This window comes from Sapajus apella, unplaced genomic scaffold, assembly GCF_009761245.1.
Source record: "Sapajus apella isolate SASKATOON/1434 unplaced genomic scaffold, GSC_monkey_1.0 scaffold10, whole genome shotgun sequence".
In the NCBI taxonomy this organism is placed as follows: domain Eukaryota; kingdom Metazoa; phylum Chordata; class Mammalia; order Primates; family Cebidae; genus Sapajus; species Sapajus apella.
In genome coordinates, this window is record NW_022436950.1 from 33,059,220 (window position 1) to 33,075,075 (window position 15,856).

The 15,856-nt window shown below is 38.7% G+C and overlaps 1 protein-coding gene across 2 annotated transcripts in view; it reads left to right on the plus strand.

Annotated features, from left to right (window-relative positions):
* The window catches only part of NDUFS1 (NADH:ubiquinone oxidoreductase core subunit S1), a 35,211-nt gene that overhangs the window by 3,740 nt on the left and 15,615 nt on the right, over positions 1-15,856 (plus strand). Inside the window, exons 2-12 of one of the 2 annotated variants that reach the window (XM_032278510.1) lie at positions 1,298-1,362; positions 2,471-2,562; positions 4,765-4,872; positions 5,570-5,646; positions 7,789-7,870; positions 7,962-8,092; positions 8,702-8,887; positions 11,398-11,532; positions 12,286-12,400; positions 13,734-13,879; positions 14,798-14,926. In XM_032278510.1, coding sequence (XP_032134401.1) covers positions 1,302-1,362; positions 2,471-2,562; positions 4,765-4,872; positions 5,570-5,646; positions 7,789-7,870; positions 7,962-8,092; positions 8,702-8,887; positions 11,398-11,532; positions 12,286-12,400; positions 13,734-13,879; positions 14,798-14,926 — 1,262 coding nt within the window. In that variant the 5' untranslated portion in view covers positions 1,298-1,301. Of the gene's footprint in view, positions 1-1,297; positions 1,363-2,464; positions 2,563-4,764; positions 4,873-5,569; positions 5,647-7,788; positions 7,871-7,961; positions 8,093-8,701; positions 8,888-11,397; positions 11,533-12,285; positions 12,401-13,733; positions 13,880-14,797; positions 14,927-15,856 lie in introns of both variants that reach the window. The other variant, XM_032278509.1, reaches the window with a different exon arrangement.

Genomic DNA, 15,856 nt, shown 5'->3' on the forward strand with positions numbered 1-15,856 from the left:
AAAAATACAAAAATTTGCCAGAGTGGTGGCAGGACCCTGTAATCCCAGCACTAGGGAGGCTGAGACAGGAGAATCGCTTGAACCTGGGAGGTAGAGGTTGCAGTGAGTCGAGATCACACCACTGCACTTCTGGGTGACAGCGAGACTGGGTGACAGCAAGACTCCCGCTCAAAAATAAATATATAAATAATAAAAATGCAAAAATTAGCCTGGTGTGGTCTCGTACACCTGTGGTCCCAGCTACTCAGGAGGCTGAGGCAGAATTGCTTGAACCTAGGAGGCAGATGTTGCAGTGAGCTGAGACTGAACCACTGCACTCCAGCCTGGGCAACAGAATAAGACTTCATCTCAAAAAAAAAAAAAAAAAAAAAAAAAAAGTTCGGTAATTTTTCTGTTTGTGGTGTTTGTCTTCGAGTCACGTGGTGTTTATGTAATCCACCCGCATTTATTTCAGTAATTCAGTAAGCCTTTTAGAGCAGTGTCTCAACTTCAGCACTATTGATACTTTGGATAATTCTTTATTGTGGAGGACTGTCCTGTACATTGTAGGATGTTTAGCCAGCACCCTGCCCTCTATCCACTAGATGTTGGTAACTTCCCCCATTTGTGTCAGTACTGTCTTCAGACGTTGCTAAATACTCCCTGGGGAGCAAAATTGTCCCCAGTTGAGAACTGTTGTTTAAAAGCTTACTCTGTGCCATCCTGATGGATAGGTACTGAAGATAGAAAAATCAAGGAGTTAATGCAGTGAGGGCAGAATGGGCTTATAAACACATAATTGGAAATCTGTAAGACAAGTGTATCAGAAAATAGCACTCAAGACAACTCAAAGGCTTGGGCTGGTGAGCTATCTCAGAATATCTCAGGAGGCTTTAGTAGACAGCTATGCTTGGAACATGAAATAATAGAACGGGTATTGGTAGGAAATGAAACACGAAAGTAGACCTTATTTTACATAACCATTAGTGATAAGCTCACTGTTAGTCTTGCAGTTTATTTTACTGTGTGGTAGTGTTTTAAGTTTGATCCTTTCTAAATAATTTTTTTAAATGACAAAACTCCTCTTTGCATAGAATTAGAAAGTGCAAATGTATACAATAGCTGTTGCTGCTTAGCTCTTTGACATTGTACAAGTCTATGTCTCTGAGACTAAGAATTCTTATCTACAGACTTTGAGGGAAAATATCAGAACCTGTGAATGTTCAGTGACATTATGTATGTGATATACTTTAAAGCCATAAACATTACCAAACAGTTTTTTCCATTACAATAATATAGTTCTTTGTTTTATTTTTAGCAATATGTTAAGGACACCTCTAAGAAAGGCCTTAGTAGGCCTTTCTAAGTCTCCTAAAGGATGTGGTGAGTATTTTTTTTTAATTTGCATTCATGGGTATTATACTTTATTTTTGTAAATTTATGTCTATGGTATATATATATATATATGTTTTTTTTTTTTAGTCCGAGATGGCTATGAAAAGTCTACAGAATATTTTATCAAAGACCCTAAACCCATAATTTTAAAAAATAAAAATAGAAACAGACTGGGCACAGTTACTCATGCCTGTAATCCCAGAACTTTGGGAGGCTGAGGCAGGTGGATCACCAGGAATTCAAAACGAGCTTAGCCAACATGGTGAAACCCCATCTCTACTAAAAATACAAAAATCAGCTGGGCATGGTGGCGCACGCCTGTAATCCCAGCCACTCGGGATGCTGAGGCACAAGTCGCTTGAACCTGGGAGGTGGAGGTTACATAGAGTCAGGATCACGCCACTGCACTCCAGCCTGGGCAACAAAGTGAGACTCTATCTCACATACACACAAAAGAAACAAATGATCTAAGTTGAATAATTTTCAAAATACAATTTTACTTTAAACCATTTATAGGAATTATCATGGAATGGAATGTATTAGGAACTACACACATCAGTGCCAAAATGGAAAAATCACATTCTGTTTTTGAAAAGTGATCTTCCCATGAACATATTTTCAGTGGTATTAACAGTTTCAGTTTAAAGTTCAGCACGGTGGCCCATGCCTGTAATCCCAACACTTTTGGAGGCCGAGGTGGGAGAATTACTTGAGGTCAGGAGTTTGAAACCGGAAGCCCTGTCTCTACTAAAAATACAAAAATTAGTGAGCATGGTGGCATGTGCCTGTAATCCCAGCTATTCAGGAAGCTGAGGCAGGAGAATCGCTTTAATCTGAGAGGTGAAGATTGCAGTGAGCCAATACTGTGCCAGTATACTTCAGCCTGAGTAACAGGGCAAGACTCCTTCTCAAAAGAAAAATTTTAGTTTAAACTACTATCAAAAATAGATAAACCTAAGTTTGCATCTAGAGAAATACGGAGGAATAATACGGAATGAAAAATTTTGGGTTTGTAGTTAGAGTTAATTCAGCCATTACCATCTGCTATAATAAATTAAACTCATCTGTTTTTTACTTCAATATCTTTGATGGTCAGCCCGAACAACTGCCACAGCCGCAAGCAACTTGATTGAAGTATTTGTTGATGGTCAGTCTGTCATGGTGGAACCAGGAACGACCGTCCTCCAGGTAGGCATATGTTCTAATTTTTTATTTTGTGTGTGTGCTGATTTTTTAAAAAAATACTAATTTAATTCCTTTATACTGTTTAAAGTATTAGTAAATCTTTAAAAGAACTATATGTGGCAAAATTATATTAATATTATTTCATTTTAAATCTTGGCACTTGAAAGTGAGCTATCATTTATTTTTAGTGAACTGCGGTAGTTTTTTTGTTTCGCTTCTGCATTCCAAATGAATACCCATTAAGAAATTGAAGTAACTTAAATTAGTTACTATAGGTAAGTTTGTGAAAAAATAACCTTCATTTGTTGTGGGCCTGCTTGATGCTTTTCACTTTCATACAACCTTTCTGTGATTAGTAGCATAGGAATATGTCCTACAAAGCAGGTAAACAAACGGAGGGTAGCATGTGCTTAAATTCATGCTCTATATATTTAATTTCTTCATATTCCTCCAGAAATAATAAATTGGTCATAGAGAGGTGTTGCTTCACACCATTTATAATTTGTCACAGATCTAAATGTTCTTTGTTCATTTTAGGAGTCATTTCTAGACTATCTGCCAGTCACAGACAAGTAAGCACAAAATATGATATAAATAAATGTGTGTTTAAGGTACAATGAAAAGTTGTGGCAGGGATAGGAGGTAGTAGAAAGAGATGTCGGGTGCCTCAGGTGATCCTTGAGGAAGTGTTAAAGGATGAACAGGTGTGTTCATATGTGAATAAGAAGGACATGCTTGCATTTCCTATGGAAAAATCAGTTAAGGCAGATAGCTTGTCATGTTTTGAACGCTTCAAATAGTTTAATATTGATGAAACATAAGGTATAAGTAGAAGATGAGATTACAGGAAATCAAGTTATTGAGGACAGGAAGGTCCAGTCATGAAATACAATGTCTGTTACGTGGAAGAGCTTATATTTTGATCCATCAGGAGTTTTGCTCTCTATTTAAGCAGGGTGACAATAACTGTAGAGGATGATGGTTTGAAGAATAGCAAGACTGGAATAAGAGACAAGGAAAAAGCATTTTGTATTAGTGGAACAGGATACAAAAAGGCCTAAAATAGATAGTGGCGATGGGAATGAAAACAAGCAGGTAGATTCAAGGGAGAATGAAATGTAGACAGGCCTTCAGGAATGATGAAGAGCAGAGGAATTTCTCCCCCCGTTGTGCAGAACTTCCCAATATGCTTCAATAGTGGGGAAAAAACACAAAAGTTTTAGTAGAGACATAGAGACAGATAGTCCTTTAGAATTCAGAGAGCAGAGGAATTCTTGTGGTTTTCTGCATTTGTTAGGTTATTTTGAAGTATGTAGAGGGGAGAGATCATTTGAATTTAAGCTGTCTGTGGAACATACACATGCAAATGCCTGTAAATCTGAAGCTTGGAGAAGTGGAAGACTAACACAGCTGCAGATGAAAGTTTGGACATAATCATCATAAGGAATATCAGCTAGTGTGAAAACTGAAACACTGTCTGTCTTGTTCACTACTATACCTGCATCCTGCACAAAAGAAACACTCAACACATTTTTGCTAACTAAGTAATTTAAACACTGGAAATTGATAAGATTGCTTTAGAATGAAGCCTGGGGGTGGAGGAAGTGACTCTAGAGGAAATTTGAACATTAAAAGGACTAAAAGGAGGAAGAAATTGCAGAGGAGGGTAGGTGACAATTGATAGAGCAGGAGTAATCCCCCTTACTGGGCAAACAGGAACTGGGAAAAACTTCAGCCACAGTGGGAGGTGAGTTCTGAGTGGGATATAGGAGCCAAAGACAGAAATAAATCATAGCCAGCTAGATGATGTGTAGTAAAATGTCTAATCCAAAGGAAGAGAGCAAGGCAAAGAAGTAGTCCAGGTATGAAACCACTGGGACAGAGGTTGAAGGGACATTATGGACAACAGTTCAGAACGGATATGGGAAGTCAGGTCGTCAGCACAGTCGAAGGATACTTTATCCAGTTTCTTCCACATAATGTGAAGTCATGCCAAGGACCCTAAGATCCTCTGAGGCAGCTTCAGAGGAGAGAGGGGTTAAAATCAAGGGCAAAGAAACTGACTGAAATAAGAATGAATGAAGATACATAGATAGATAGTAGTAATAAGATGGCTGTATATGTGTGTTTCAGCAATAACAGCAGTGAAGTCAGGTTATTCTAATGCATTTTTTTTTTTTTTTTTTTTTTTACTTTGTCTTCTAGGCTTGTGAGAAGGTTGGCATGCAGATCCCTCGATTCTGTTATCATGAAAGGTTGTCTGTTGCTGGAAACTGCAGGATGTGCCTTGTTGAAATTGAGAAAGCTCCTAAGGTACTTGATACCTAAAATTCTACACCATGCTGTAGAAGGTAGAAAACTTTAAGTTTTGCAGCAAACTTTATTTAGAATCAATATTATAGTGGAAAACCTAGCCCTCTTTACTTTTATCTATAAATTTAATTCTTTTGTGTAATTGATTCTCTTCATTTCAAAACTGGAAACAGAAGTGCTTTATAAACACATATGCCATATGATTGTAACAGATCTAGAAATTAAAGGTGATTTACAGCTGTCAGTATTTCCAAATGGTTGTGTGATTTATAACTAGGATGTAGAGTTGCCAAGTAGAACATTAGAATTGCTGATGCCTTACCATTTTTAATAGAGAAAAGGGTTGCAGGGAAGAGGTTTACTTTTAGTAGTTTCATTTTGGTGTATGCAATATTTAACTCAGTAGTGCCTGCTAATCAAAGCATAGTTCTTTGGGTTCTGTTTCAGAGCAGAATAAAAATTGCATTGACTATTAGAATAAACTTAAAAACCAGGATGTTTTATCTCTGAGATAAATGCGAAGTACTAGATCATCATACTATGAATATGAAAACTTAGTTAAAAAATACTCCGTTCTTTGCCTGTTATCCAATGTATAATTTAATGTTTTTATATAATTTAACATTTTTATATATTGGATTGGTTGTAATTACAAATAAATACAAAAACACATTTTTTTTTTTAATTGAAATCCCAGGTTGTAGCTGCTTGTGCCATGCCAGTAATGAAGGGTTGGAATATCCTGACAAACTCAGAAAAGTCCAAGAAAGCCAGGTACTTTAATGTTACTCAATGTTGTAGCATTGAGTAATATGTAGCGTTGAGTTACTCAATGTTGTAGCATTGCTTTCCTAAAGTAGAAAATTGCCGTTTTCTTTTTTTGACCTTCCCATAAATTAAGAATTTAATATTAAGGGCCAGGCGCGGTGGCTCACGCCTGTAAACCCAGCACTTTGGGAGGCCAAGTCGGGTGGATCACGAGGCCAAGAGATCGAGACCATCCTGGTCAACATGGTGAAACCCCATCTCTACTAAAAATACAAAAAATTAGCTGGGCATGGTGGCGCGTGCCTGTAATCCCAGCTACTCAGGTGGCTGAGGCAGGAGAATTGCCTGAACCCAGGAGGCAGAGGTTGCGGTGAGCCGAGATCGTGCCATTGCACTCCAGCCTGGGTAACAAGAGCGAAACTCCGTGTCAAAAAAAAAAAAAAAAAAAGAATTTAATATCAAACTCTGAAGAAGTTGGTGTGCTTGCCATCTAGGAGCAATAGAAGCGAATTCTACATAGTAGAAGAGGTCAAGTCAGAAGTTTATATTTATAGTATTGAGCCTTAGGATCAACATTAAAAATCCTTGCCTAGTAACTTGCTCAACTTGTGATAAAGGGTGAATCTGGACTTATTAAGCTATTATTTCATTGATGTATTTGTACTGGCACTGATTTTTTTTGTTTTGAATTAATGTGAATATTTTCTGAGGACCGTTCAGCAACTTTTGATCATTTGGTATTGTTCAAAGTTATAATTTTCTGGCTGGACATGGTGGCTCATGTGTACAATCCCAGCACTTTGGGAGGCCAAGGCAGGTGGATCATGAGGTCAGGAGTTCAAGACCAGCCTGGCCAACACAGTGAAACCCCATCTCTATTAAAAACTACAAAAAGAATTAGCCGGGCACGGAGGCACCTGTAATCCCAGCTACTTGGGTGTTTGAGGCAGGAGAATCACTTGAACCCAGGGGGCAGAGGTTGCAGTGAGCTGACATCCTGCCACTGCACTCCAGCGAGAGTGACAGAGTGAGACTCGCATCTCAAAAAAAAAAAAAAAAAAAAAATGTTGTCCAGGCCGCTCTTGAACTCCTGGCCTCAAGTGATCATCCTATCTTGACCTCCCTCCTATAGTGCTGGGATTACAGATGTGAGCCACCAAACCTGACCAAAAATAATAATTTTCTAGATCCTCTAATGATACTTTATTCTAGGCTCCTCTAAGTATTTTCCAGATTGTGTGTTTAATACTACCAGAATGATAATTAGGAGGCTGAGGTGAGAGGATCACTTGAGCCCGGGAGGCAGAGGCCAGCCTGGGCAACATAGCAAAATCCTGTCTGTTAAAAAAAAAAAAAACTACCAAAATGATAGTTAATTGGCATTTCTGATACTAAATGTAAAATTACTATTAACTGTATAAAAAAATATACACCTGGCTGGGCATGGCGTTTCATGAGGTCAAGAGACCAAGACCATGTTGACCAACGTGGTGAAACCCTGTCTCTACTAAAATACAAAAAAATTAGCCAGGCGCGGTGGCACACGCCTGTAGTCCCAGCTACTCAGGAGACTGAGGCAGGGGAATCCCTTGAACCTGGGGTGATGGAGGATGCTGTGAGCCGAGATCATGCCACTGCACTACAGCCTAGGCAACAGAGCAAGACTTCATCTCAACAAATATATATATATGTATATATATATATATTTATACATATATATGCACATCTATGAAAGTTGTTTAAATGGCCTATAGGTGAGCCTGGCGCAGTGACTTACACCTGTGATCCTAGCACTTTGGGAGGCCAAGGCTAGGAAGGATGACTTGAGGTCAGGAGTTCAACACCAGCCTGACCAACATGATGAAATCTTGCCTCTACTAAAAATACAAAAATTAGCTAGGTGTAGTAGTGAGCACCTGTAATCTCAAATACTTGAGAGGCTGAGAATTGCTTGAACCCGAGGGGCAGAGGCAGGAGGCAGCAGTGAGCCAAGATCATGCCGCTGCACTCTAGCCTGAACAACAGAGTGAGACACCATCTCAAAAAAATAAATAAATAATAAAGCTTATACGTCATTTTGAGTGCTAGCTGTTTATGTCAGTCTGTGTGTATTTGATAGTCATTTTATATGTTACAATCTTCATGCAGAGAAGGTGTGATGGAGTTCTTACTAGCAAATCACCCACTGGACTGTCCTATTTGTGACCAGGGAGGTGAATGTGATCTGCAGGTATGTAGTAGAATTCTGTCAATCTTTTTGGTTGTCTCAGATATTAATTTTATTAGCAGCATTAGATTGACTCTTTGATAATCTACTTAAGGACCAGTCCATGATGTTTGGAAATGATAGGAGCCGATTTTTAGAGGGGAAACGTGCTGTGGAAGACAAAAACATTGGGCCATTGGTAAAGACCATCATGACAAGATGTATTCAGTGTACTCGCTGCATCAGGTAAATTTTTTTCCTAGTTTCTTATATTATAGAATGTCATTGTATACTTATTTAATAGTCACAGTTTGATGAATAATAACTTTGGACTGAATGGCTATTTTTGTTGGGTGGGAGAAGAGGGATGCTATTTTTGATAGACCAATAAAATAAGTTCACTTTCAATTAGTACCAACTTCAGGTGGATTTAAAAATTAAAATCTGGGAGGTGGGGAGAGATAGCATGGGGAGAAATGCCAGATATAGGTGAAGGGGAGGAAGGCAGCAAATCACACTGCCATCTGTGTACCTGTGCAACAATTTTGAGTGTTCTTCACATGTACCCCAAAACCTAAAATGCAATAAAAAAAAAAAGAAATTAAAATCTACAAGCATTCACTTTCATTGTTAACTTGCTGCGTTGTACACATATGATTTGTACAAGTTTCTGCATATGTGTTACACCTCAACAAAATGCAAACATTTAATTATTTTTTATTAGGACTGTGCTCACCATTGAAAATACGCTCATTTATTTTTAGTGTTTTGAAAATCATCATCTCTTTGTTATCATGAATAAGGAAATAATTTTGCTGGACTTGACCATTTGATGGCACATTTTTTATATTGTAGGTTTGCAAGTGAGATTGCAGGAGTTGATGATTTGGGAACAACAGGCAGAGGAAATGAAATGCAAGTTGGTACATACATTGAAAAGATGTTCATGTCTGAACTGTCTGGAAATATCATTGATATATGCCCTGTAGGTGCTCTCACCTCTAAGCCCTATGCCTTTACTGCCCGGCCTTGGGAAACAAGGTATCTTTGTATTTTATGATAATTTATTTTTTGTCCTTAATTCATTACTATTCAAAAAGAAATTAAGTTTCACTTTGTTCCTGAGTTTCAGGAAGAAAGTGTTGTTTTGGTCTGTTGACTTTTTGTTTGTTTAAGTAAAACCCTTTAAATAGAAGTTAAGTAGTTAGAAGTTAATTGTAGTTTACTTGGAAATTAATTATAAAGCACTCAACCACAAAATTATTTGTTTCACCTGTTCTTCCAAGGAGTTTAATAATGTTGATATTTTAAATTTATAGTCTCCCATGTTGTTGTATATTAAGTTTTCAACCATTAGGAATGTCATGTTACTTAACCAGTTTCTGTTAGTAGACTTTTAGCTTATTTATATTTCTTTACGATTACAAATCTGTAAAAAAAAAATTGCTGTTCACAAATTTTTATATATATCTCTCATTCTCTCAATTAAACCAAGAAGTGGAGTGGATAGATGCAAGAGATGTGATTTTTTTTTTTTTTTTTTTTTTTTTTTTTTTTGAAGTGGAGTTTTGCTATTGTTGCCTAGGCTGGAGTGCAGTGGCATGATCTCGGCTCACTGCATCCTCCGCCTCCCTGGTTCAAGCAATTCTCTGCCTTAGCCTCCTGAGTAGCTGGGATTACAGGCGCCTGCCACCATACCCAGCTAATTTTTGTATTAGTGGAGACTGGGTTTCACCATGTTGGCCAGGCTGGTCTTGAACTTCTGACCTCATGCTGCCTGCCTCAGCCTCCCAAAGTGCTGAAATTACAGGCGTGAGCTACCGCGCCAGCCTGAGGTATGATAATTTACATAACAAATTATCCAGTTTTAAACTTTATACTTTCCTTTCTCTCTCTCTTTTTTTTTTTTTTTAAAGACAGAGTTGCACTTTAGTTGCCCAGACTGGAGTGCAGTGGGATGATCTCAGCTCACTGCAACCTCCGCCTCAAGCGATTCTCCTACGTCAGCCTCCCAAGTTGCTGGGATTACAGGAATGTGCCAGCACGCCCAGCTAATTTTTGTGTTCTTAGTAGAGACGAGATTTCTCCATGTTGGTGGTCTCGAACTCCCGACCTCAGGTGATCCTCCCACCTCGGCCTCCCAAAGTGCTGAGATTACAGGTGTGAGCCACTGCATCCACTCAAACTTTATACTTCTCAATTTTAGGATTTGGCTTTTTGTTTCTGCATAATTTCTGTATCCTTACTGAGAATCTCTGCTTGCTGATTCGTGATTGTCATACATCCCCTTTAATTTTTAAACATGATTTTCTTTGGCTCTTTGAACATATTTTAATATTCTTGGTTTTATTTTTAAATGAGGCTTAGGAGTTCCCCTGAGTCTGCATAGTTTAGTAGTCAGGTATGATTATACTTCAAACACCTTGACCTAATAAGAGTTATGTTCTTTTCTAGTGGATCTATATGTGGATAAAGGAGCATCTTCAAAAGTTGAGGCTATTTTCAAGTCTGCCCAACTGTTATATTACTTTGCACTGAACTCTTTGGGTCTCAGTATTGTCCAGGAGTTTGTGAATAGGTTGAGCCCATTCTGGTTTCACCTGTGCGTATAGCAGACTTGGCTAGGAATGCTTGCTGCAATTACCACTACAACCTCAGGCTAGTAAAATCTTGACTATCCTCAGCTATGATGACCTCCAAGGATCACCTCCACAGACAAATTTGCCTATTGCTCCAAATTAAGGGAGTTGTCTCCCTCGGTAGCAAAGAAGTTCTCATTTTCACAGCCTGCCCCACACTCAACAAAATTCCATTTCGAGGGGCTGGAGAGGAGCATAGGAGCAGCACTGAGCCCAGCCACGAGTTTTTCAGTGCATAAAAGCTTCCCACATTCTTGTGTGCCTTTAGTAGATTTCCAAACTGCTAAGATGGTGGATTTTGTCATTTTTGTCCAGCTTTACTTTTGCTTTTCAGTGGGAAGGTTTGTTGAGTTCCTTAATCTCCCATAGACAGAAATCCTGCCCCTTTTGTTGATCATCCCAGATTTGGCTAATTGGAGCCCCTTCAATCTAGCTTCTATGTCAGATAATAGTTTTAAAGCCTTCATTATTGTGCCAGGAATTTATGTGTTCAAATATGGGTGTGCTGGGAGCAGTGTCTCACACCTATAATCGTAGCATTTTGGGAGGCCAAGGTGGGAGGATTGCTTGAGGCCAGGAGTTCAAGACCAGCCTGGTCAACATAATGAGCCCGTCTCTACAAAAAAAAAATTTAAATGACTTGAGAGGCTCGTTGGAGCCCAGGAGTTCTACGCTGCAATGAACTATGATCATGCCACTCTAACCTGGGCAACAGAGTGAGACCCCCATGGCAAAAAAAAAAAAAAAAAAAAGTTGGGAGTTCTTTTATTTAATTGCAATTCCTCTGAGCTTCACAGTTTTAAGTAATTCAGAAAGGTAATTAATTGTAAAAAATTTTTTTTGGTAAACCAGGTAACAGAAATTTATTTTATTATCTAAAGCACCATAGTAAACACCATATGTGTTTCTCAGAAAGACAGAATCCATTGATGTAATGGATGCAGTTGGGAGTAATATTGTGGTTAGCACAAGAACTGGAGAAGTGATGAGGATTTTGCCACGTATGCATGAGGACATCAATGAAGAGTGGATCTCTGATAAAACCAGGTATATGATATATTGTTTTCCTTAACTTTTGTAGTTTATTTAAAGGAAATTTTATAATAATTTTAAGTTATCTTTTATATTTGCAAATTATTTACTGAATATAACTACTAGTATCTGAGCTGCTTATATAATGTGATCATACTGACTTTAATAGTCCTAGGTCAATCCTGGATATTTTATTTACTTTGAGAAAGATGTTTTTTCCTCCCACATGGAGAAATTGAAGTAGATTGATACATTCTCAGCTTATTTCAGTTTGTTCATTAGAGAAAAGAAGCTAGGCTGGGCACGGTGACTCACACTTATAATCCCAGCACCCTGGGAGGCCAAGGCGGGATGATTGCGTGAAAGAAACTAAATGTAAGAGTTTGCACAATGTAATTTTGATAAAATATCTAGAAGTACTCAGGTTTTGTAAATAAAAATGATTTGCCTTTTTTAGATATCAGATCTCCTTGTATTGTAATTTTAAGATTGTTCAGTTAGCTAAAAGTATAAGAAATCAAACTTTTTTTTTTGTATGGATTTAAGGGAAGAAATCAAACTTTTAGATGGTATTTTAGTTTTAGGTGAAGTTCATAAAATCTATTCATCTTTAAAAGTATCTGGAATAATTACTTGTGTCTAGATGTTTAGATATTTGATACTTTAACCAGCACTATATTTTAATAACATTTTTTGTTGATTTTAAACTTGAAAATTATAGTTGCTTCTTTAGCAAGATTCCACAATGGTGTAATTTCTGTTTTCTAGATTTGCCTATGATGGGCTAAAACGTCAAAGACTTACCCAGCCGATGGTCAGAAATGAAAAAGGGCTTTTAACCTATACTTCCTGGGAGGATGCACTCTCTCGTGTAGCAGGAATGGTAAAAATGGAAATAAATAGTGTTAAATAGTGTTTGCGATTATCAAGAAACATCTTTACCATGAAGGGGGAGGAGGGGCATGTTTCTTCCCTTTTTTCCCTTTACTAAGATTATGATTTAATCTTTCATTTTACAAACATCTATTAAGGACATATGCTAGATATATTATGCCAGACTAAAGGATATAAAAGCACTGACATGGTTCCTGCATCCTACAATCTTGTAGTGGAGAAAGTTGCACAATTCAACAATTATTATATGCAGCTATGAGTAATTATATAGGGAGTAATATGAGTAAGAGCATATAGGAGGGATGCCTAACTAGGACAGACATATCAAGTGTTTTCCTTGGAGGTTGCAGTGAGCCCAGGTTGCACCACTGCATTCCAGTCTGGGTGACAGAGTAAGACTCCATCTCAAAAAAAAAAAAAAAAAGCATTGCCTTCCTACAGAGCTGATTCTTTTTTTTTTTTTTTTAAAAAGGGTTTCACCATGTTGGTCAGGCTGGTCTTGAACTCCCGACCTCAGGTGATCCGCCCACCTTGGCCTCCAAAGTGCTTGGATTACAGGCGTGAGCCACCACGCCCGGCCAAGAGGTGATTCTTAAAGAAGAATCTGAGAATGAATATGAGCATGCCAGAGCACAAGTGGAGGGAATAGTTTTCTTACTAGAGAAAGACAACATAAAGCACTACAGGGGCAGGCAGATACTTCAAAGGAGGTTGCATTTAAGGTAACTGTAGTTCCACTTTATTCTCCAGACCTCATTTGGAAGTGCCTTTATTCCTAAATATAAAACAAATAGCTTCCTTCCAAGCTGATGTTTTTAGCTGTGGCCCCACATAATACCTCTGCAGCTTCTCACTTTTAGATTAATAATTATTGTAAAACTTTTTTTTTCTTTGAGATGGAGTTTTGCTCTTGTTGCCCAGGCTGGGGGTGCAGTGGTGCAGTCTCAGTCTTGGCTCACTGCATCCTCCATCTCCTGGGTTCAAGCAGTTCTCCTGCCTCAGCCTCCCGAGTTTCTGGGAATAGAGGCATGTGCCACCACACCCAGATGATTTTCGTATTAACAGTAGAGATCGGGTTTCACCGTGTTGGCCAGGCTGGTCTCGAACTCATGACCACAGGTGATCCGCCCACCTTGGCCTCCTAAAGTGCTGGGATTACAGGCATGAGCCACTGAGCCTGGCTGTGTTGTAAAACTTTTTAATCAGAAATCTGTTAACTTTTTTTGTACTTAAAAACAATTACTGTTTTATTTTCTGAATATTTCATTGTGGTCTTTGCTGCATGTAGGTTTCTTGGTGATGCCCTTTTCATCTATTTCTAGTTGCAGAGTTTTCAAGGCAAAGATGTGGCAGCAATTACAGGTGGCTTGGTGGATGCTGAAGCCCTAGTAGCTCTCAAAGATTTGCTTAATAGAGTGGACTCTGACACCTTATGCACTGAAGAGGTCTTCCCTACTGCAGGAGCTGGGTGAGAAATATGAAGCTAGGATCTAGGCCTTCCTTTCTTCTTTTTGTTACAAGTTAAGTATAAAATGAGACAACCTGGATTCTCCAATATATCCCCCAATTTATTTTCACATATAGACCAAGATCATACCAGAAGTTGTAGGAAATAGAGGAATCCACTTATCAATTAGTATCTGAGGCCAGGCATGGTGGCTCATGCCTGTAATCCCAGCACTTTGGGAGGCCAAGGCACGTGATTGCCTGAGGTCAGGAGTTTGAGACCAGCCTGGCCAACGTGGTGAAACCCTGTCTCTACTAATAATACAGAAATATTAGCCAGGCGTGGTGGTGTGTGCCTATAATCCCAGCTACTGGGGAGGCTGAGGCAGGAGAATTGCTTGAACCAGGGAGGTGGAGGTTGCAGTGAGCCAGGATTGTGCCACAGCACTCCAGCCTAGATGACAGAGTGAGATGCTGCCTAAAAAAAAATTAACTGGCTGAGCGCGGTGGCTCAAGCCTGTAATCCCAGCACTTTGGGAGGCCGAGGCGGGTGGATCACGAGGTCAAGAGATCGAGACCATCCTGGTCAACATGGTGAAACCCCGTCTCTATTAAAAATACAAAAAATTAGCTGGGCATGGTGGTGCGTGCCTGTAATCCCAGCTACTCAGGAAGCTGAGGCAGGAGAATTGCCTGAACCCAGGAGGCGGAGGTTGCGGTGAGCCGAGATCGCGCCATTGCACTCCAGCCTGGGTAACATGCGTGAAACTCCGTCTCAAAAAAAAAAAAAAAATTAACTATCTGAAATGTTCATTTAATTTAGAAATACTTTGTAAAATTTTTTGTTTGGGAATGCAATGGGTTTGATGATATGAGAATATTTCATGGATTCTCTGTATATATTAGTTTTAAATTTGCATTTTATATGTTGTATTTCTAGTACAGATTTGCGTTCCAATTATCTTCTTAATACTACAATTGCTGGTGTGGAAGAGGCAGATGTTGTACTTCTGGTTGGTACAAATCCACGTTTTGAGGCACCGCTGTTTAATGCTAGAATTCGAAAGAGGTTGGTAAATTTATTCAAGGTTTAAAAATATTTATGTAATTTTTCTGTTTGTGAAAAATGACATCTTCCTAATAATGTAGGTGATAATGAGACTCCAAAAGATAACTAGAAGACAATTTCTTCTTATTTAAAATATTTTTTAATTTTTTAGAAATGGAGCCTTGACATGTTGCCAGGCTAATCTCAAACTCCTGGGTTCAGGCCATCCTTCCTCCTCGGCCTCCCAAAATACTAGGATTATAGGCATGAACTGCCATGCCCAGTTGTAACAATTTCTCATAGGCCCATTTTCTCCTCTCCTTGCTGGTCTTTTAAATTTATTTTGTCAGCTTATTATTTTGAAATAATTCAAGATGCTTGAAATGGTCTTTGTATACCATTTTGTTTATTGTTCACATAGATTAACTGATGTTAACATCTTGCCATATTTGTATTATGATTCTCAGTATGTGTATATATATATGTATATGTATGTATATATGAACATATGCATGTGTGTGTATTTGAGAGAGAATCTAATTTTCTGAATCATTTGGAAGTTTCTGGTGGACATGGTGCCCTTTTATACCTAAATTCTCAGTGTGGATTTCCTAAGAACAAGGAAGATTCTCTGAAATAATCAAGAAATTTTGGGCGGGCGCGGTGGCTCACGCCTGTAATCCCAACTCTTCAGGAGGCTGAGGCAGGTGGATCACCTAAGGTCGGGAGTTCAAGACCAGCCTGACCAACATGGAGAAACCTTGTCTCTACTAAAAATACAAAATTAGCCTGGCATGGTGGCACATGCCTGTAATCCCGGCTACTCGGGAGGCTGAGGCAGGAGAATCATTTGAACCTGGGAGACGGAGGTTGCGATGAGCCAAGATCACGCCATTGCACTCCAGCCTGGGCAACAAGAGTGAAACTCTGTCTCAAAAAAAAAAAAAAAAA